We start from the raw sequence: 23656 nt of genomic DNA, 5'->3' as shown, positions 1-23656 counted from the left end.
GAAAAATATTATTGATAAAAAAGTAAAATTCTTTTTAAGAGACGAAATAATTTTTACAATACACTCAAAAAACTTAAACTCACTTTTCATTGCAGTTAACAAATACTAAAATTCACCGAGTACAAATTTAAGTATTCATCACATTATTAATCATTGTTATCAAACTAAAACGTATCACTTATTAATTGAAAGTTGTACTTTGGACCAATCCAGTTTTTTTCAAACTTATGAGAGAATTAAAAAAAAACGTAGATGCTTATAACCCCATCGACCTTCTGAAGATCCAGATGAGGTCATCTTAACATTATTATCGTTTTGTTTCTTTTTTGCTCCCTTTATCCTTATATTCAATATAATTGATAACTAGCTTGCAACTGATACATATTTACACGTAATACACAAATCAATAAATAATAGCGTAGTTGTTATTAATAATCATTAAGTAGAATTAAATAGTATCTGTACTTAATAATCTCGTTGTAACGATTCGTTCTCTGACGTTGATCACGTTAAAAGTATTGACTATTTATAATTCTCTCCACATGATAATTGTATGTAAATAATAATAACAACATTACTACTACTATTTTCATTATTAGTTTTATTGTTATTGTCATTTAATATTATTAATATGACGAAATATTTATATAGCTATTCATTATTGCTATTATTATTATTATTATTATAATTTTTTATAAGCAAAATCATAAAATAATGTAAACTAATAACATAAATAACGAAAAAAAAAGTAATAATATTAATAAGTATTAATGTAAAATGTTTTACAGTTAGTTATAGTTTGCAACGATAATTCTAATCCAGAGTTAAAATAGCGTGTGGCTTTCTTGGAGCGCAGTGACCTGATTTCTTGAGCGCGAGAGTAAGAGTATTTTCCGAGTAAGTGAAAGAGAAAGAGAGATCGAGTTTTTAAGAGAGAGAAAGGAAGGGAAGACTAGAGACTAGTTTAGCCACGTAATACCCGTCACGGTAATAGTGCCTTCGATATTATAGCGTTGCTAATGTCATTCATTTATGATATAATGGAAAAGAAGGCTCGACTATAGTCTAATGCTCACTATAGGGATAATAAGACTCGTCACTCAGTGACGAAAGTCCAATTTCGCCTTCTACCATCTGCGGGAAACCACATCCGGAGCACTCGTTCTAAATATCTATCTTCGTTATTAATGTCTCACGATTGATCTCCCGCCTCTTAAATTGCATTTTTAATGAATCTTTACTTAATTTAAATATTGTCTTCTCAAGCACTTTTTCGTAAGCTATTACTTGCACTTTTACATTGTAAGGATTATTTATAGATGCAATGTTCATTTACGTAGATGCAAAAACTGCGACGACACGTTATTTAGTTTAATGTAGTTCTTTTGCTTATTCGGTTATCAGCTCTTTTATTTTAGAGAATACTGTTCTGGTCAAGACAATAAAATGATCTTAACGGTTAAATTTATTGAAAATTTTACACAATTATAATTTTTAATTCTTTTCTTGAATAAAAAAAATTTAGTCCTTTAATAAAAAGTTTTATTACAGTAGAAATACATTTTCTTATGTTACGAAAATTTATGTCTCTGTCTAATTACTTTGTAATTTTCGAGCGATTTAAAATTTTTTTTCTGCCTAAGAAACCCGATTTTATTTAAAAATCTTTCAGTAATTATTAAATGGGTCGATCTGAAAGTGCAACATGGATGTAAATACTTGAGTGTGATGATAAAATAATATTTACTAATGATTCTTGTTGACATGAACAAAAATATTTATCAAAACACGTTTATATCCTATCTCTAATTCATATTGTCTTTTTTGGCTGAAGCCGTTATAAACAGTGATTTCACTAAAGCAAGTAAAAAACCAATTTTTGTACCAATTAAGACTCAAAAGAAACTAGAAATTAACAATGATAAAACATCATTCATAGTCAAATCAGGAGTAAAATTAACTTTTTTAAATTAAACACATGTTCAGCCTCCAACGGCTAAGAAAAAAAAATATTGACTGTTTAAATACTGCAAACCCTAACAAACTAGGCTAGCATCAAAAAACAATATTTAACGTTCGATAATTGTATTTTCAACAATTGCGTTTTTAGCGTCACCAAATATAACTGTGGTAAGGAAGATATTCCTTAAAGTGAGACGAGAATAATCTCAATGTGAAACTATTAACTAATTGAAATCTATGATTGTATTATGTTATTATTTATACAATTTAAAGATTGTGTTATTGATAAAGTTTAATTATAATATTATTAATATAGAATTTGCAATATCATGCCAAAGTTACTGACAACTTATGTTATGAATATTGTAAATACAATAATAAAGTTTTATTTGAATGTGAATTTTAACGATTGTTTACTTTCAATTATATTACCGTCCTTCGTGGAATATAATTTTTATTAATTTTTGATGCGCGTCCCGACCAACAAAACCTCGGCTTCGCCTCGGTTTTGCAAAATACGCACGAACTGTACACGGAAAAAAAAGTGGCCTTAAAATCTCATTAAACGATACAAAAATTGTATCACCCGTGAAGTGAACAGAGGTAAACCTAAATTTACATCACTCGGTGATACAATTTTTGTATCTAATGTATTTTAAATGGGACTAATTTAACGGTAATGTACGTACTCTTAAACCTTGAAATAAATTTTTCAAGAGAATATTCGTTTAGCATTGAACATCAAAATCATCAGCCTTGTTATTTTCATGTTTTCTTATAACAAATTCTTAATAAATAAAAAAATACACACGACACAAAGCATCAACAACAGATATAACCTATACAATATTCAGGCGCATGCGTGTAGCGCACGCATAATTTACTTCACTGTAATGTGAAATCTACATCACGGTGATACAATATTTGTATCACCTCCAACTAAAACTAACGCCACTCGTACAATCGGATTTTTACATCATTAGTGATGGAATTTTTAAATCTTTTTTTTTCGTTTACGCGTACACGATTAACCTTATTGTTGAACGTAATTTCAGTAGAGGATCAAGGACAATAGTATACGACCCACGGCCAAAAAGTTAGATACCCTGACGTAGCGATTAATGGCCGAGGCGAAGCCTGGATACGCCAGGAAATCCAACTTTCTGGTCTAGAGACGTAATATACTAATTTCTCAGCGTGGAGAAATGTTAACTTAATTAAGATAATAATTAATGCTTTATATTTTAGAAAATCTGAACATGAGTGCTAAAAGATTAAGCCGTTTAATTAGAATGATAATCACAATCACCAATCAAAGGATGTATGTTTACACACAGAAAGAAAGAAAGTCTTGAGTCAAGCGTAAATTTTCTTAAATCAGAAATCTTAAGGAAGATTGAAAATTTTTTTGAATAAAGTTAAAATTTCTTGAACGAAGTTGACTTTTTTTAAGCCAAGAAAATTTCTTCTTGCTCCAAAATAACTTCGGTCTTCCTTACAATTTTCTTGGTTTAAGAAAATTTTTTTTTCTGTGCCCATATATAAAACAACTTGTACAAATAATTAACTAACTTTGTGTATAAATAATAAAATTATATGTCGTAAAGTAAAACATTCAATAAAATTATCTTAATCTAAAAATTAAAACTCAAGTTAACAGAGAGTATCTTACCTCAAAAGGTAAATGCGTCGTACATAAGTTACCGTTGTATTTTGAAATTTATCAAAAACAAATTCTAAACCGGATCTCATTGGCTATACCCTCGTTTTTTGTTAAATAAATAACAACTCACAAAGTACAGCAGGTGAAATAGTAGGAGGTTCTTTTGAGTTTTCCGCTCGTCCCTAATGAATAAATCTTTACCATACCTACTGTACACATTTATAAAGCCGTAAAGTAACATAATAAAGGAAGTAACACGTAAATAAATAGATAAATGCCTGTTAAACAGCGCACGCGCTCTTACATCGAAATATATTACACATCGTCTTAAACAAGGCTTAATTTGAGGAAAACATTGTATTACTATGTTACTACTGCTGTGAATTAGTTGCATTTAAGTTTAGCACAAACCTTCAGAAGCGTAGAAACAATTAATTAATAATTATGCTTTTATTCAAAGAAAAGAAACTATTATTTTTTTGTCTTATAAGTGGTAAAAAAAATTACAATTAATCAAAGTGGTTGAAAAATTCAAAGAATTTAAAAATAAACCACTCATATTGAATGTGATTACTGATTAAACTGGAATAAATGAGGCTTTAATAAAAAACATTTATTCTTACATTACAGTAGAGAATAAATCGGTCTCATTTGAATTCTCGCGGTTATTATGCGTATAACTCGAATGCGACTAGACCGGCATGACAATAGACGATGTAACAACCGGGGATCGAATTCTTTTTAACTACAATACTGTTTGCGACGCGTTACAGGAAAGTGAAACTCTCGGAAACTAGGTCACACCCACACCAGAAACGCCGTACTTCAACCTGAAAGTTTAAATGTAACTCACTGATTTTAGGCACTTTACTCTTGTACTATACGTAAACATAAATTACTAATGTAAAGCAGAGTTTTTTTTTTTTCAATAAATTTTTAAATATTCTAAAAGTGTTGTTTTTTAGTCTAGATTTTTATAAAAGATCTGTTATAAAATACTTGAAATAAAAACATGTTCAAAAGAAATTAACACATTTTTTCGTTGTCTAACTTTGACTTTTAGGCACTTCTTACAAAAAATATTGAAGTTGAGAAAGGATAATCTGTGATTGTACATTCTCTTACTTACATTTCTCGAGTTTCGTGAACCGCCAGACGAGATTAGAGAGGTTTTTTTTTCTTTTAAAATAACTTTAAAAAATTCTATGAAAAACAGTTTTCATCAAACTTTTCAATTCGAGAAGATAACAATTATTTTTTTTAATCACAAATTTTTTTTTTTTATCAACATTTTTTCATTTATTAATTTTGTAAACAAATCGAAAACTAAGTTGATTAACATTTTAAGGAATCCAAGAAAAAAACTTCAAGAACTTATGATTTAATTATTTAAAAAAACGCATTGAATAAATCGATCAAGTGTATATATAAAGTATTATTTTTCCGCAAAAAAATGCGTTACATTGTGCAAAAGACTCAATAAAATTAAATGAAACATAATATATAATAAAAAGAGGAAAATAAATAGTATTTATACATGTACGTAAGAAGGTGTTTTGTACCTTGAATCTGCATGCATGCTTACCTCTTATCAACCTTAATTTCTTATATAACGCAATATATTTAAAATGATTTAGATGAATTTATAGATTATAAAACGTATTTATTCTTCTCAGTTAATTGCAGTAAAAGTTTTAACCCGTAAAATAACAGCATATTATATGTAATATTGTAGAATTAACAAAACGATTTGGATGTAATTATAAAAATTAAAGTAAAAGTCTTAAAATATAACATGTGATTGGTAAAGGTCATCAATTCAATGACTGGGTAATTTATTCTGAGATATAGATTATGCGTGTTGTGTATAACGCATAACACTTTATTTAAATAGTAATTCACGACGCAATCTCGATCAAGTTGATCGTTAGTTCGCGAGAATGATTGGAAGGAAATTACATATTGTCATATGGACATAATGATCATGCTTTAAGTGATTTATTAATGAATGGATCAACTTTTAGTAGTAATAAATTATTTTATAAACAATTTATTATTGTTATTATTATAATTTGTTTTTATTTGTATTATATTTTAGACATTTTACTATTGTACACAGAAAAAAAAATTAACTTGAATTAAGTAAATAATTTTGAAGAATTTCACGTTTTTGATTTGAGTAGAAAAATCCTTAAACTAAGAAACTTTTTTTGGTTCAAGTAAATTTTACTTGATTAAAGAATTTTCCGTCTGGATCCAAGTAATGAAACTCTTTAAAATTATTTTCTTGGTTTAAGAATTTTTCTCTTAATTTAAGTTAATTTTTTTTTCTGTGTACTAAATAGTAAAATGCACATAACCTGTGGTGTGGTCCTGATAAGTTAAGTAGTTAGGTGTCATTAAGGCCAGTATGTAACAAATTACGCAAATAAACTCGCACGTTCCAAATACGATTAGTACAATGATTATATTTTCTCATGTACATATTGTTAAAATCATTTACACTAATTATTAAACCTAAATTCATCAATTGTATTATAATTTTATTTACTCTATAATTAACAAGTAAAAATCACTTTTTACTGATTTACTGATAAACAATAGTTCATATTCGAGAAAAGTGAAATTTTTCTACAAATTTTTATTATTATTTTTTGTCCTCTATTTGTACAAAAAAATAATACCTTATAAAATAGTCTATTCACATTTTTTCATGATGATTATAAATAGATTAATAATTACTATTGCTATTGTGTTAATTGTTTTTTAAGTGTTTTTTTATTATTTTTTTTTTTCCAAATCAAACATAATTTATTGACCTGTCGATTTTATTACTTTTATCTTTATACTGCAAAAAATAAAAATATTCTACTTCAAAATAATTTGTACATATTTTTTTAAGGCATGATATATTTTGACTTTAAAAATGTAAGGATATATAACGATTTTACATCTATGTATAAAACTCTATTAAATATTATACTTGAATGAATTAACTATAGATATAAAAAAAATATATCAACTTCGATCTAATCAGATATCGTAACAGTGAACTCATTTATTTATTCGCCAGAAACATTACAAACTTATAAATAAACTAATTTACAAATTAACGATCGCTATGAATAATCCGTTGAGTAACTTTCTTATTTATTAGATATTTCTTAGTTAAACATTTAAATATCGATAGCCATGGCAAAAAGCTTGTATGGTCTAATATGATCATATATAATGTGATTTTTTTATTCCAGAAAGAAACAACGAAATCCATGCATTACTTAAAAAAATAGTGTAAAAAAATAATTAAAAAAAAAACTAACTTTCAAATTTCTTAATCGATTCATTTTCAAGATCTTATCACGTTTCGTATAAAAAAAACTGCGTCGAATGGCGCAAGCTCCGTCAAATCATTTGAATTAATCAAGAGATGTTGTTAACCAAAACTGCTCATCCAATTTTTTATACTACTAGAAAATCAAACGCACTTTGCAGGCTTCTTTTACCTCCAATTGTACCTTGTCTATCGATAAAAAAAAGGCTTGGATTATATTGCAACAAGACACTTAATTTGAAAATAATAACAACTAATAATAATTTAATTACTTTTATTTTATTTTATTTAAATAAACAAACCCAACAGCCTAGGTCATTAACAGGGTTAATAATAATACATTGGTTAGTATATAAAAAAAATTTTTTTTTTGAGATGACAAGATGACTTACAGCTAGCATAATGATTTCATAAATAATTTTATCACAAATCAAAGCTATTGGCAATAAAAATTGTATATAATTTGAATAAACAACGATATCGTTCACAAATTGTATAATTCGATAATTTATCTTATTTTCATCTGCAATATTGTAAATTCTAAAGAACCTAGTTACTTTATAATAAATAATGTTTCTGAAGCATAAATATTTAGTTGTTGCAGCTTAATTTTGTGCTATGAAGACTACATGAAAATCATGTTGCTGCCACATGATTTTTCTCATGTTATCCCAACATGACTGTCATGTAACCGAAACATGAAAAATCATGTGACTGCAACATGATTTCATCATGTTCATTTACAAAGACTGCATCATGTTGCATTTACTATTTTTTTTTTTTTTTCGTGTATAGTAACCGTTGCCAAAGTGGTCACCATAGCAATGAAAAGCGACAACAATGAAAACGTTACACCAACTTTTTAATAAAGGATTTTAAATATTTTTAATAATTAGTAAGCTTTTTAAGAATAACTTATCTTTCTTTTAAAAAGCTGTAAAATTTGTACGAAATAAAATCCCAAATATTGATTTCTACAGTTTTTAATAAAAATTAACACCTTTGAAATGTACTTCTTATAGAATTTGTGAAAATGTTCAGTTTTCAAGCTGTAATTTTTTCAATTTTTTACTCGGGACCTTCAACTTCTATAAATTATAGATCAAACTGTAAATTTTCAATTGTCCGTTTTTCCATGACACATTATTAATCAGGAACTATAAATCTACAATGCTACTACTTTATATCATTCATTTTATACTCAGTAAAAAATTTTGCGTCATTGAGTCAAAAAATTTTATGTTAAATATTCAACACTTTTATGTGTAAATTTAACATTCATTGTGTTAAATTAACACAAAAAAGTGTTAAATATTTAATATAAAAATTTTTAACACAAAATTTTTTGACGCATTGACGCAAAATTTTTTACTGTGTATGAAAATTTTCTTTTAAGAGAAAAAATGAAATTTTTATCATCATTATTATGACAATAAAAAATGTTTGAAAGTAATAAAAAGTTTTATATATATATATATATATATATATATATATATATATATATATATATATATATTACGTTTAAAAAATATTATAAGTACAATAGTAAATTATTCAAGGTATAGGACAAGGAATATATTTGGAAGTGGTAATTTCGTGGAACGACCTGGCCGCATTCACGTATCAAGTGCATCACACTGCTAGTTTGTACACAAACATTTACCAGCAAAATGTCAACCACACACTAGTTAATAAAACCAATATAACTAAACTTCGGCAGTACTTGCTACACTTAATTATAGTATTGCGCGCTCTGTGTTTTGATAAATAAGTATATGTATATGTAAGCAACAAGTACACCGACAACTTAGCAAAATGACGTATGCATGCATGCGTACAAGAAACTTGGAACGTGCACTCGAGTGGGTGAACAGTATTTTGGCAGAGTTGGCCCTAACCCATATAATATTAACCAGAATAGAGCCTAGACAGGTAGATAAATAGATGACTTAAATATTCTTATGTATAAATACATTAATATAAATAGACACATCAATTAAAAATTTTTAAACTCACTAAAAATTAAAAGTCAACTTTTATTTATTTAAAATATAATTATCATATTAAATAATTTTTCACTGTGTTGCTAATTGGTTGAAAGTTGGACGTTTGTTTATAAAATTAATGAACAATTTTAAAATGACTGTAAAATCTTTACGAAATCCCGACCTCGTCTTGAGCTTCTAGACACTGTGGCATCAAAACTTTACATATTATTATGTCACCGTTCATTGTGATCTTGTCAAACTGATTATAAAATATTGTATCAGAATTATTTTACGTGTATAGTTGTTTTTTATTATAAATTATAACCATTATATTTTTTTATTACGTCATAAAATATTTTTAACTGTTTTTAGATAAATCAAATAAAAAAAATTTATTTTTTGTTGCTTCTTTTTGATAGAAATCAAAATTTACTTTCGATTGATAATCAATGATAAATAATTAAGTGCATAGTTTAAATTAACATTACGGTAGACGCCCGAGGGAAAATAGCTCGAATATTAATTAATAATATTTAAAATCCACGATAAGATAAATAGAAACGTAAAGAATTTTCTACTACTTAATATTTAACTAATTACCAAGTATGTGTTTTTAAAAATTAATTTCATGCATTATCTAAATATTTTTTTGAAAATAAAAATATTTAGTTGAAAATATACTTAAAAAAAATCATTAAAGTGAGAAATTCTTTTTAATTCGCTATTTCCTCTTTACTGAGAATAGAAAAAACCTGTTTGACGAATATTATGTTATGAGTGTAAAACATATTCACTCATGTAACACACGTATGTCTTCTTGTGTCTATGTATTTTTTCTATTTACAGTCGAGTCGCGTTATGAGCCCTCCTTGTGTCTCTCTCTTATTAACGCGAGTCTGGTTCAAAAACAAAGAAAACAAGCCGGACTCATAACGCGATTCGACTGTATATTCTTCAATACATAGATACATCAAACTAAAACTGTACAAAGTAACTTAGTGTAAGTCGTAAATATATATTTAAGTATGAATTATATGCACATACTCATATATATAATGTACCATCATGACGCTTACTTACTCACTTATATACATTACTTACTTACATTACTTGGTTACTTATGTGCGATGGTGTTAATCTATTTATCTGACTAACAACAAACTTATCTTCTGACTCACGCTGAAAATTGATTCCGGTTTGACGACGTTAATTTTAAAGAACCAGCTGATCATTTTTACGTTTTATTATAAACATATTACTTACACAGAAAGAAAGAAAGTCTTGAGTCAAGCGTAAATTTTCTTAAATCCAGAAAATTGAAAATTAAAGAAAATTAAGAAAATTAAATGAATGAAGTTAAAATTTCTTGAACGAAGTTAAATTTTTTTAAGCCAAGAAAATTTCTTCTTGCTCCAAAATAATTTGGGTCTTCCTTACAATTTTCTTGGTTCAAGAAATATTTTTTTTCTGTGTATGATTTGAAGAAAAAAATATCTTACCTGCGATTTAATTTATTAAATTACTTACTCCAATTTGAACTTAAAAATTAATTGAAACTTCAATTATGAGTATCAAAAGATAGATATTTATGATAATAATTGAGGAGCTGATTTTCAAAAAGATATCTTTTCATATTTAAAAAAAACAGTTTGTTTAACTTTTTAATATTAATTACTTCAAGAATTATAAAGATTTCGGAATAAAAATCGAATTGTAGCTTCATAACCGATAGTACTTTGTAGCTAAATTAAAAAAGTTCAATAAAAATATTTATAATTGAAGATAACCAGTTTTTTGTCTCGATTAATCAAAAATAAAAAGATATCGTTTTGAAACTCAATTCCTTAATTATTACTTAAAGTCAGTAAAATATATTAAGGAACATTAAGAATAAAATAAAAAAACTTACAATTATGTTTTTTATATCAAAATATATTTGTGCATAGACATGAAGATAACTGTGACATATAATCTCATACTGGGCACACGTCGCATATACGTATACTCCGCTCGAATAATAACTATTTACATTCATACGCGCTAAATTACGTTTTTATGTAAAAAGAAAAAGAAGATAGACAAGGTGATAGAAAGAAAAGAAGAAAAAGAAGAAGAAGAAGAATATAAAGAATGAGAAAGTGATAGACGAAGGGAAAAGATGAGACAACAAAATAAAAATAAAAGGAAAAACAAAAACAATAGATGGTTTTATTATCATTATGTATTCCACCCGACGATTCAATCTTAATCCACATTCACATGTGATAATTATCAACAATCAAATGAATGAACAATGAAGCCCGCTTCACACATTTAACGGTAACTTAATGAATTTCGGTGATATATTATTGTTTTACAACATATTATCAACCAGAAATAAAATATAAAGTATATAATCTTTATAAACATAACGTTTTTTTTTTTTTTGTATTTTTTTCTTTAGTATTTATAATTTTCCAAATTAAGTATATGATTCATTCTTCCTTTTACACAAACAAAAATAATTCATTCTCACTTTTTAAACAGAAAAAATATATTAATTTTTACATACATTTTCGACATTAACATTAGTATTACGTTAACTATATAATACAAAGCTGTGCACATGTGTGAGTGTTCGTTATTGTTTTGTTGTTTTTTGTGCTTATACCTTTCCTGTATTTTTTTTTTTTTTTATTTATAAAATTAACGCCATGGGATTTGCCGCCGATTTATAATAGTTATTATTCAGTTTTTTTATGAATAACGCTTTAAAAAACAATGAGAGTTTTTTTTTCCTCGAAAATAAATTTATAAATTTAATAACATTTTTTTTAATTAAATTAAAATAATCTTTAATTATGTGTTGTTTACGGTATATTATAAACGTGTCACGAGGTATACTTGAGTACAGTATTTAAAACTAATTAATTTAATATATATATATATATATATATATATATATATATATATATATATATATATATATATATATATATATATTTATAAAAACGATCGCATCTAATCACAACGCCATGCAAACAAAATGTACAATTATAATTTTTCGTCATATCATAACTTTAATGAAAATATTATTTTATATTTTTAATATAAATCTAAATGTTTTAGCGTATATGACAGTAGTATTATTTTATTTTTATTTGCAAACCATTAAGATTGATTAAATCAGAACTTTTTGCGCGGGTAACAATATCCCAGTCTTACATATCATGATAAGAATATTTATTTATTTATTATATAAGGTACCAAAGAGTAAGAATTAATTAATAATAATATTTATGCCGCCATTTCGGCAATAATATTGCCACGCGTTAATATTGATGAGTGAGAGATCAAATAATGGCGGTATATTACTGTTATTATTCAATAAAAGCGCCATATAGCAATCGTCAAAAAACCTGTTTAAAAATATTGCTAAAAAAATATTTATCTTTATTTACTTATTAAAATTATTTACAATTAATGATAATAGTGATAGTAAAAGTGTCCAAATGTTATTTTATCCTAAACAGGTTCAATGAACATAGTAAGGAGAAGGCACTTTAATTTTAATTGTTATTATTATCATTATCATATTTATCTATTCAAAAAATCGCGAATAATCCGACTGCATTATTACTCTGTACATAATTATCCTTAATGTTTAACAATCGAATAAAAAAACTTGATTGAGAGATCACGAATGATCGATTCAAGTGTTAATGACGCACAAAATAATATTTAATGAGCTTTCACAGCCGGATATACTTCCAAAAGTGTCTTGAAGGTCGCAAAAATTGCACGCGCGCTAAAATATTCTGCTATACTTGTCGATGAGGCTGCTACATAGGTCCAATTGCATGTTGATACTGATCCAAATGCCTCGAGAGTTCCCGATGCAGCTGTTCAGGTAATACGCCACAACTACCAATAAGTGATCTTAAAACATTCAATTCCTCAGTAAGAATTTCAACCTTTTTCTTCAGCAGCTCATTGTCTTTAACAAGCAACTTTACTTTTTCTTCTGTTTCCCGAGAGCGAACTTTTGCTTTTTCTCGGCTCTTTCTAACGGCAATATTATTGCGCTCTCTTCGTCTGCGATACTCATCACTGGCTTTATCAACAGATTTACTTTGTTTCCTGGCAACAGCTGCGGCGGCGGCTGCTGCAGCAGCTTGATGCTGATGAGCCAGCACCGGTTTCATAGGCCCCCGCGGCTGTTGCTGGTGCTGAGACTGCTGTTGCTGCGGATGTTGGTGGTGAAGTTGGTGACCAGGAACTGTTGAGGGTGTGAGAGTCGTAAAGGTGGGTCCTCCATTGGCAAAAGCTCCGTTTGCTGGATTGTAACCACTCGGAGGATACTGCGGACAGTGGCGTCTGTAATCGGCAGGATCAACAGGTTCCTCTTTGATACTAGGGGAGTCTGAGGACGAACTGTTGCTATCACTGCAGCTATTGCTGTTTTGATGATAACTAGCACCACTGTGGACTGGCTGGGGCATGTACGCCAACGTTGTTCTAGGGTATGTGTTGTTTCTAGAGTGTTTTAAGGCTCCATTGCCGTCACTGAACATATCCAACAGACCATCGTTGAAATTCGGGTCATCGATTAGCCTTTGAAGGTCCAGAGATATTTCCGGTGTGTTTAGGTCCGTTAGTTCACCAGCTGCAGCACAGTGCTCAGCATACTGCTGATGAAGACTCGCTTTGCTAGCGGATACTTTACTTACTAAATTACCTGTCTGTTGATTATGATTTACTTGTAATGCTGAATTATTGTTATTTGCGTTGTTGTTGTTGTTGTTATTATTATTCCCAAGCATGCTTTGGGACTTTTTTAAATCCCCTGGTCCTTGATTCTGGACCTGATGGCCCGATGATTCGTACATGACTGGTGATTCCATGTTATTCACTCGCACATTACAATTTATTTCAAATATCCATTTAGTAAACAGAGCTTTTTTTTTTAATTTATACTTTAAAAACTTAACAAAATTTTTATTGTTTATTTTTTTTTATTCAATATTTATATATCCACGTTACATAAAAGTGTGTTCACCCAACTTATTAATTTACAATCATTTCAATAATAAAAACACTAATTTATAAATCCACTTTTTAAATGTTTCAAATAGTTAAAATTTAACTTTAATTGTCAACACTTTTAATAAAATTTATTTAAATCGTGGAACAAATGTCATTTGTACAGTATATACAAAACGAAACTTATTTAGTGAATTAAACGTGCCAACATATTTACGTCGCGTTTGTTATCAGTAATAAAAAGAACCGAAATCAACTAAACGAGTGTTAGCGCGCGACTGACTATCTTGGTAGCATGTCGCAAGATTTCAATGCAGTGCGCGCCAACTTCGAGTAACGCGTTTCGTCTGAACGCATGCGCACCTTCCCGACTCATTTTTCCCTTCTCTTATAAACATCATATCTTGTCTTCTTGGTCTTCCTCGTCTATTTGATATTCACCTCTTCTGTATTATATCTATTCTTCCTCTAATGTATTTTCAGCTCTGCTACAATCTATATAATTATAATTACTTTCTTTTCAAAAGTTTTTTTTTCTAACACCAGAAAAAACAGTGATGATTGTTATTTTGCAATTGCAAATCAATCATAGTAATTATATTACGTTACATTTCGTAATATTTATGGCACTTTTTCGTTCCTGCGAATGCATTTTGCTGATTATTATTTACAAATTTATTCAAATTTATTTTTCTCAGTAACTAGCTTGAATAGTAATTTTAAAATTACGATTAGTTTTTTTTTTTTATAGGTTGCTAGCTACGAAACGTCTAAGATGATTCAAGTCTTGTTTTTTATTGCATCTGTTCAATATTCTTGACGATCATTCATCATTGTTGGAAAATTAAAAATATTCATATCTTAATAGTCATAAGAAAAAGTTGGTGTTGTTTTTTGAATTTTTCACAGAAAAAAAAATTTCTTGAACCAAGAAAATTGTAAGGAAGACCGAAGTTATTTTGGAGTAAGAAAAAATTTTCTTGGCTTAAAAAAATTTAATTTCTTTCAAGAAATTTTAAATTCATTCAAGAAATTTTCAATCTTTCTTAAAATTTTCTTGATTTAAGAAAATTTACACTTGACTCAAGACTTTCTTTCTTTCTGTGTATCAAAATTAAAACTGTAATCGAAAATTATTTTATTTTTAGTTTCTAATAAATCCTCTAAAAAATAAAATATATTTGAAGACTATATAAAAATAATTTTGAAGACTTTCATTGTCTTGTATCAAAAAATTTCTTAGTTTAAGAATTTTATTACTCAAATCAAGAAGATGAAGTTCTTCAAAATTATTTACTTGATTCAAGTAAAATTTTTTCTGCGTCCAAAATGCGTTTGTTTTAAAATTTTTCCAAAATTAAATTAATTAAGAAAACTACTAAAAATTGATAATAAAAAATTTTGTTATTTCTTGAATTATTTTATTTTTCACGTTTTAAAAAAAAATCTCTTGATTTTTGGTGAGTTATTAAAAGACGTAAATTAATGCATATATTTTCTAATTGGAGGCAAATAACTATTTATAGAAAATAAAAAATTATTTATTTAAATAATTCACTAAAAATAAAAATTTCTTTTCGAAATATGTGGAAAAAATTAATTAAATCTTTGCATTTTTAATATTGGATTGAATTTGGCTACAATATAAAATCGTTCAAAATTGTAAAGTCACTTATCTTCTATAGTTACAATTGAAAAAAAAAAAATTTTTTTATTGTATCACTTTTGACGAAAAATGAAATAAAATCCTCGGTTTCATTGAAGTCCTTTTGAATGATAATTAATGAAGTTAAAAACATGAGTGTTCAAAATTTCTTTGAAATATTTATCATCATATTTCGATTGAAATTCGGTAGAAAATAAATAAAAAAAATAAATGGTTTATTTTAAACAAATGAAATCCTTTTAATTCTTTAGCGTACAATATTCTGCTGGATATTAAAAAAAAAAAAAAGCAATTAAAATTCTTATCAGGTCTATTTTAGCTCAGAAATGGATTAATAATAATTGTTGTCATTATCTCTAATGTTGATGCCTCAAAAATCGTAACGTAAAGTTCGAAATTCTCATCAAAAAATGGGTTTTTTGTAGCAATTATTTTTGGAATTTTTTGTTGTTTATATTTGTAATTATAGAGTTAATCTCATAAGTAATAAAAATTATTTATTTAATTTATAGTAACTTTTTTTATGTATTAACTTTGGCGATGCGTAGCAGTGATCTCAAAAATAAATTCAACATATGTGCATATTATAAAAGTCGAGTCCATAAGATCCTTTTGAAGGGTAGTTGTATAAACAAAACAACTCTTTCACTTCATATGTTCGCCTGATACTTGTTGATTTTCAATAAATATGTATAAACAACAATTTAACATAAACCATACATATTATGTGTTCTTAATAATATTTTCTTTTTATTGGAGAATTTTTCCGATAAAAAATAATATTTACAAGATGATAGCTTATGATTAATTGCTATTAGATATCGAATTCGACAATTTATTCCATATTCACGACATCTTTCTGAAGCTATTGTTACTATTTCTTTGATATCGATAGATGTTTTAGCTCTTATCATATGATGTTCAAGCTTACCAACAGAAAATCAAAAGAATATTTACCCTGATAGCAGCCTTACCTGAAACTTGCCGTCAATCTACCCTGATAGCCAGGTTGGTTGCAACTTTCTGTTTCATAGTGTTTTAAAAGAAAGTTTTCTCCACTCTTACATAAAGACTTTTAGTCGAAATTAGATAGTTTTTAAACAAGAATAATAATTTATAATCTGATCATAATTAAACTTAACTTACAGAAATTTGTTTTGGCAATAAGCTGCTCCAGTCATGGAGACCAATTTGCAATTTAATTTAATTTCTTTTATAGAGTCTTAGTGATATGTAATGGCGAGTTTTTAAGTTTTTGTTTGCAGCCTCTTAGCTTTTAAGCAAATTTTGTATTTTTGAAAGCAAATAAACTTTATTAAAAAAAAAAAAAAAAAAAAAGTTGCAACTTTCTGTCCATCTAACTGCCGCAACTTGTCACCAAGTTGGCGGCAAGTCTTGAAAATAAACTCGGTACGTATCAACTTGTTCACTAAGTTTTCGGCAAAAGTTGCTTCTGAAACTTTTTTCCACCAAGTTGACGACAAGTTTCTCAAGAAATTTGGCGACACATTTTGGCAGTAGATTGGTCTTCTTTTTCTCAGAAACTTGTCGCCAACTTAGTACCAACAGTTACAAATTCGAAAGTTGACCGCAAGTTGTCGCTAAGTTGGTGGCAACTGTCTGACACCAACTTTGTTGGTCTGAAACTCTGGCTATCAAGGTACGACCGCAATTTGAAGCAAACTTGACGGAAAGAGTTGGCAAAGCAAGCGATTACCTATTAGTTACCTATAAGTTACTCAGCAAATAGATGTCAAAACTTAAAGTACAAGTATTTCAGTCAAATTGTAGTAAAGTTGAAAGGAAATTTAACTTCAAGTTTGATTGTTAACTTGTATTCAAGTTGCGGCCGTAGATTTTCGTCAATTTGCTTACAACTGTTATTTAGTGAAGACTTACCGCCAACTTTATGTTAAATTTACTGTAACTGCTGGAAGTCAACTACTTTCTGAGAAAGCGCTGGCTATCAGAGTAAGTTGCCCAAAATTTGGCACAATAGACCAACATGATAGTGAAATTTAAGTGAATGACATGAACTAATCAATTGAAGAAAAAAAACTCGATTTGACATCAACTGATATTCCAATTGTTGTCTACGATATGCGAAAATTGAACAATTAAAATAACCGATATTGTCACAATTTAAAAAGTCAAAAATTATTTCTGAATTTGCATAACACTGAAAATAGCAAATCCAAAAGTATCTTGATTTTTTTTTTAATATTCAGATTATAAGTATAAAAATATAAACAATTTAATTACCTGTATGTAAATAAAAAGTTATAAAAATATGTGGTTAAAAAATCGAAACCTTTTTAAAGTTTGATTACTAATATTTAAATTAACTTTAGGGTAGAAGTACCGTTTGCGGCCAGTGTACCTTTTTTGACTACTTTATATTCAAATTATTGTATAAATATTTCTATAAGCGAAAAACTTGATGAATTCAATTCGTTTAAATGTACTAATTCATAAATTCTATAAAAATTATACTTAAATAGTTAAATTTTTTACAAATTAACTAAAATATCAAGTGGCCAAAAATGATCCTAAGATGGCCGACACTGGTACTTCTATCTTATTTAACTTTTAGGACTTTTTTCAGCAAAATAATTATCATGAAAAATATTTCTAAAAAAAATTTTGTTAGTAAAAATTAAAAAAAAAAAAAAGTGTGAATGAAATTTTCTCTAAATATTTTGTTAAAAGTAGATTTAAAAAAAAAATCAGGTTTCTGCTGATTTTAGGATCATAAACTGGCAAGGAATTGAAAATTCATCTTCTTGCATTTCAACTCAATAACTACTGCAACGAAATCTGAGTTACTTTTTCGGAAGAATTAAATAAAAATCACATTTTCGCTAATTTGGTTATCTGGTGCTGTATAATTACTCAACACTTCTGAAAAACTAAAAAAAAAATTATTTTCTTAATTATATAGAAATTATAATTTTAATTTTTGTCGATAATGAAAACACTACTCTTACCTGAAAGTAACCATCTTGCGGTAGAAAAGTATGCATGCGATAGTTTTTTTTTTTTATAAATTGCATAATCCTAAAAAAAAAAAAGCACACATAATATTCCAACTTTAATCCAATAAAACCTGCGCTCACTATAACTATATATTTTATTAATAAAGAAAAATGAATAAAAAAAAAACAAGACCTAATAAAAGTAGTATGTACGTAACTATGACGGAAAACAACGGATATATCCGAATTTGACCGAAAATTACCATCACCGTGGAATGAGCCACAACAAAAAATAAATTGGTAACATTCATCAGCATTCACACTAAAGTTTTCGCTACACTTTGTTGCTCTATACTATACAACTTACAAGTGCACATACAAGTGTAGTATATATATGTATGTACGTATTCATTGGCGTTGATACACATTTCATGTATTAACACGATTATATCAATACTAATTATTAATTCATATATCAGGATAATTTTATAAAATTCTAATTTGAAAGGATTGCCGAATTATTGGCTATTACCGGTGCAATGTAAGTATATTTTAAATAAATAAAAGCACTTATTTATTTTAATAATATTTTATTCGCGCGGCAAACAACTGGATCCGCTTTTTTTGTCTTTTAGAAACTTCCATGCAATCAAGACTTTCAATAACAAAAACCCGCGCTTATTGTAGATATTTAGTGATATTATTTAAGATCTCATATATTTCCTTAATATTCAAACAAATATTTTTAAGTAATTTCATTATAAATCATTCTTTCACAGCATACTGTGTATTAATTTAATATATATTTGGATTGAAATGAAAATTTATTTGAAAATACTTAACCTAAAATAATACTGTAATTATTAGAAAAGCACACAAATTGAAAGAATTTGATGGTTGATAATTATATTTTTGTGGATACAAGTATTTTTTTTTTTCATTTTTATTTAATATTTATCAATATTATTGTATTAATTAATTGTTTTCATTTTCTTTTTTGTTTAGTGGAATTTTTGTGATTTTAAGTAAAATAAAAAAAGATACACATCAACAATGGCTGGAGAACAGCAACAATTTTTCCTCAAGTGGAATGATTTCCAATCTAATATGGTATCTTCATTCAAGCATCTGCGAGATGAAAAAAGTTTTACAGATGTAACATTAGCATGTGATGGACAAACTTGTAGAGCGCATAAAATGGTACTTTCAGCATGTAGTCCTTACTTCAAATCTTTACTTGAGGTATGTTATTTTTATATTACAATTATTTCATTTTGAACCTATTTTTTTTTATCAAGCCAAAAATAATAAATTTTTTCCAATGACTAAAGTTTAATCACCTAAAAAATTTATTTTATTAGTTCAAATTGTTGATAAGACTCGAAATATTAAGAAAAATTATTTTTAAATACTAAAATTTTTTATTTCCAGTCAATTTATTGAGCTGAGTAAAATGTATTATCAATAGAACCATAATTAAATAAATGACAATAATAGTTTTGAACATCAAAAGATATTTATATTTATAAAGCAATTTTTCGATCTTTTGTCTCCATTTGTCAATACTTGAAATGATTGCTTACAATTTTGATTTTAATGATATAATTACAATTATAATTTGTATATAATTTCATGAACACTCACTATTGTTATTTTATATTCTAGGAAAATCCGTCCAAGCATCCGATAATTATATTAAAAGACGTAGCTTATAACCACTTACAAGCTATTCTTGAATTTATGTATGCTGGAGAGGTAAATGTTTCCCAAGATCAATTACCAGCATTTTTAAAAACAGCAGATCGACTCAAAGTTAAAGGACTAGCCGAAGCGCCTGGTGCCATTAAAAGAGAGGGCTAAAATTTTGCCGATATTTAGTTATGGTAAATATTTATTTATTTATTTATTTACAGACAACCAAACTTAACAGCCGTAGCCATTAACAGGGTTAATAATCTTTACAAAGTAATTATTCTTAAACTATTTTTGTGATGAAAATTAACCAAAAAAGCTAAGTAACAAATTTAGATTGCATAAATCGCTTCATAACTACTCAAGTAGGTAAATATAAAAATAAAAATAATGAAAGAAAAAAAGTAAGAGATTTGTAGTAAGAAAATTTGAGTAATTATAGGCATAAATTAACGCCATTTTGCAAATATGTATTGATTTATTTATTTATTTTCCATTATATAAACCCAACAGCCCAAAGGGCCAATAACAGAGTTACCTAATTTTTTACAATGTTGAAGATTTTGAAAGTGTATGAAACTTAAGTTAATATATGGCTCTATATAAACTAAAGCTTAAATTTTGGATGATTATTATAATTAACGAATAGCTTAGTAACTAAAAAAATAAGAAAAGAAAAAGAAATGAATCAAGACTACATATGCAAAGTTACATTTTTAGTTTTATTTGTTGTTAGCCAGGACCAAGACTGCCTAAATTAAATATATTATCAACAGTTAAGTATGTTAGCGAGCGATTTATTATATTTAGTTTACTTTAAACTCAAACTTTTTCTCAATTAATATGGAAACTGACCATCTATTTTTTAAATTATTAATTATTTATCATTTTTGTTAAAACATATTTGTGATGAAAAATAAATAATTATTTTATTTCAATTTTTAAACTAAAATTCATTATTTGACTCTTTTTAAGATAATCTTAAAAACTCGTGAATGCTTAATTTTAGAATAAAATTCATGTTTTTACTTGAATTATCTCAGTTTGTATTGAATAATCGATTTAATCTATCGTAATTTTTTTCCTCATTACAATAAAAAAAAAAAAAAAATATTAAATACGACATTATGAAAGATAAAAAAAATATTACCGACAGTAAAAGCGAATTTAATTCCAAATAATATTTTATTTTAAGTTTATATTATTTATTATCAATATAATAGGTTAGATACTTAAACTTATAATAATAGGAATAAAATGAAAGTTATTAACTAAAAATTTATTTTTGTTATTTACAGATGTTATTGGAAGCGTGCGAAGTGCAAAAGTGTAATGAATGCGTATACAAACGAAGTGATTGGATAAATAAACTGGAGCGCAAAAACATACATAGACACAATACATAAACGTTAATAATATCACCTTTGATTCAAGTAACCAATAAAATCTAAAACTATAACAATAAATATAACATAAATATACTTTTTTTTTTTTTTTTTTTTTCATATATTCCATTTAAGGTCAATCCAGAGATCATTGTTAAAATAATTCATTAATTTGTTGACTGACAAGACTTAAAAATGGTATTGAATTAAAGGTGAAAAAACACTACACTAATTATATTTTTTATTAAGGAAAGTGCTAAAAAATTGATAAATTCAATATTAAATAAGCAGGTCATCATAGTTTTATATAAAATGCTGACCGTGGACATTTGTGAATCAGTACAAAAAAATAATCATTTATCTATTAATAATTAATTACTATAACTCAAATTTAAATTAATAATAATAACGAATCCTAAAGCCTGACAAATATTTTATTTGTTTACTTAATTAATTTTTTAAAGGCATTGTGTATATTCTAAAAGCTTTCTAATTGTTTATTAATTAATATAAATATATAAAATAATCATTTAATAATAATAATAATTAATATTGTAGATTTACAAAAGTCCCGGCCACCAGATCAAGAGGTTTTTAATCAACTTTGCTAGAAGTTTTATTTTTATTTTTCTTCTCAATTTTTTTCTACCACTTAATTTTTTTCAAATAGTATAAAATTTTATTTCTTTGCATTGATTTGAAAAAATATATATATTTTATAGATTTCGTAATTTTTTTTATTGAAAAAATAAAAATCAAACTTCTTGTAATGGTGATTTACCTTAACCAAATACTGCCAGGACTGTATCGGCGTATTTACATTATTACCGATAGACCAAATTTATTTATGATATAATAATATATTGAAGGTTGTTTATCCTATGCCGTGAAAAGTTTTATGTAACATTAACTGAGGGACAAAAAAATTTTTTTAATGCCAGACTGCACAGTTCTTTCAATCATATTTAGAGCACGAATTCGTCAGTAGACGAACAAAAAATAAAAAAATTATTCAAATTAAATGTAGTTGAAAAAATGAGAAAAAATATATTCTGAGCTCATTTTTAAGTATTTCATCGCATAAACAAACACCGTAATTTTATATTCATTATTTATTATATTATCACAGGGTGCAACTTATTGGAATTGTATCGATTTTTTTACGTGAATTATCATTTTTTCATATTTAAATAATATTAGGATTTTCTTCCATATTATATTATTTACCTGTCTGAAATTTATTTTTCGATATAAAAATCAGAGATCATTTCACTGTGATGATCGAAATACTATTTATTTTAATTCATCTCGCAGTATAATACTTCATCACACACATTACATCTATCATTTAGTAGAATATATTTTTTAATTGACTTATTGCAATTGTGGATTAGAGTTTTATTTAAACAGCCATGGTCAGTCTAGGTGTTCAATTGTTTACAATGTAATTTACTGTATTTTTTATTAGATATTTGTTACTTTAATTAATGAATATACTGATAAATAAAATAGAATGTATTAACACAAGGATGCGAACACTAAAAACGATCACAGCTAAATTTCATTTAGTGTTTTTCCAACTGTCCAAATTTTTTATACTTTGTGAGACAGTATTTTCTTATTAAAATAAGATAAGACGTGTAAGTAAAATTATAGTAATATGAAATGATCTCTGATAATTCAAAAGTTGTTGAAAATATATTGACTCTTCTTTATGCTTCGTTTAATTAAAATACACACTGAAAGAGACAAAAATTCATTGAATATAAGTATGAGAGCGCTATAAGATTAAAATTTAAAATAAAAAGAAATGATAAAATTTATAGTCATTCGATGTTCTTCCTTTGTTAGTGTCATTAATTTTCTTTCCATGAATAAGATAGGAATATTTTTCCTGTACATGAGTCTTTATTCACTTCACATTAATTAGAAGTTACTTTTGTCTACAAATATTATGACTCAATGCTGATAA

General features: G+C 26.7%; 2 protein-coding genes across 3 annotated transcripts; one reads left to right on the top strand and one right to left on the bottom strand.

Annotated features, from left to right (window-relative positions):
• Nucleotides 1-10855: 10855 nt before the first annotated feature.
• On the bottom strand, nt 10856-14256 carry LOC141529698 (CCAAT/enhancer-binding protein). The gene has a single exon (XM_074246369.1). The coding sequence runs from the start codon at nt 13825-13827 to the stop codon at nt 12766-12768; it is 1062 nt and encodes a 353-aa protein (XP_074102470.1). The 5' UTR covers nt 13828-14256; the 3' UTR covers nt 10856-12765.
• Nucleotides 14257-18989: 4733 nt separating this feature from the next.
• Nucleotides 18990-21780, top strand: Lolal (longitudinals lacking protein-like). Of its 2 annotated transcripts, none has more exons than XM_074246390.1 (4): nt 18990-19148; nt 19613-19849; nt 20273-20490; nt 21598-21780. In XM_074246390.1, the coding sequence occupies exons 2-3, from the start codon at nt 19661-19663 to the stop codon at nt 20465-20467; spliced, it is 384 nt and encodes a 127-aa protein (XP_074102491.1). In that variant the 5' UTR covers nt 18990-19148; nt 19613-19660; the 3' UTR covers nt 20468-20490; nt 21598-21780. The 2 variants fall into 2 exon arrangements, with proteins under 2 accessions (XP_074102491.1, XP_074102492.1); XM_074246391.1 differs by lacking the exon at nt 18990-19148 and adding an exon at nt 19390-19531.
• The last annotated feature ends 1876 nt before the right edge of the window (nt 21781-23656 follow it).

The sequence above is a fragment of the Cotesia typhae genome, unplaced genomic scaffold (assembly GCF_013202065.1).
Source record: "Cotesia typhae breed Kobodo isofemale line unplaced genomic scaffold, CoteBio_Ctyphae contig_48, whole genome shotgun sequence".
In the NCBI taxonomy this organism is placed as follows: domain Eukaryota; kingdom Metazoa; phylum Arthropoda; class Insecta; order Hymenoptera; family Braconidae; genus Cotesia; species Cotesia typhae.
Note: the sequence above shows the minus strand (reverse complement) of the source record. Positions and strands in the feature narration are given on the sequence as shown.

Bases quoted from the DNA above. Each gene is read 5' to 3' on its own strand.
- LOC141529698 (XM_074246369.1), bottom strand. From the start codon at position 13,827: ATGGAATCACCAGTCATGTACGAATCATCGGGCCATCAGGTCCAGAAT.
- Lolal (XM_074246390.1), top strand. From the start codon at position 19,661: ATGGCTGGAGAACAGCAACAATTTTTCCTCAAGTGGAATGATTTCCAA. The intron at 19,850-20,272 runs GTATGTTATTTT...TTTATATTCTAG, and splicing joins ACTTCAAATCTTTACTTGAG to GAAAATCCGTCCAAGCATCC.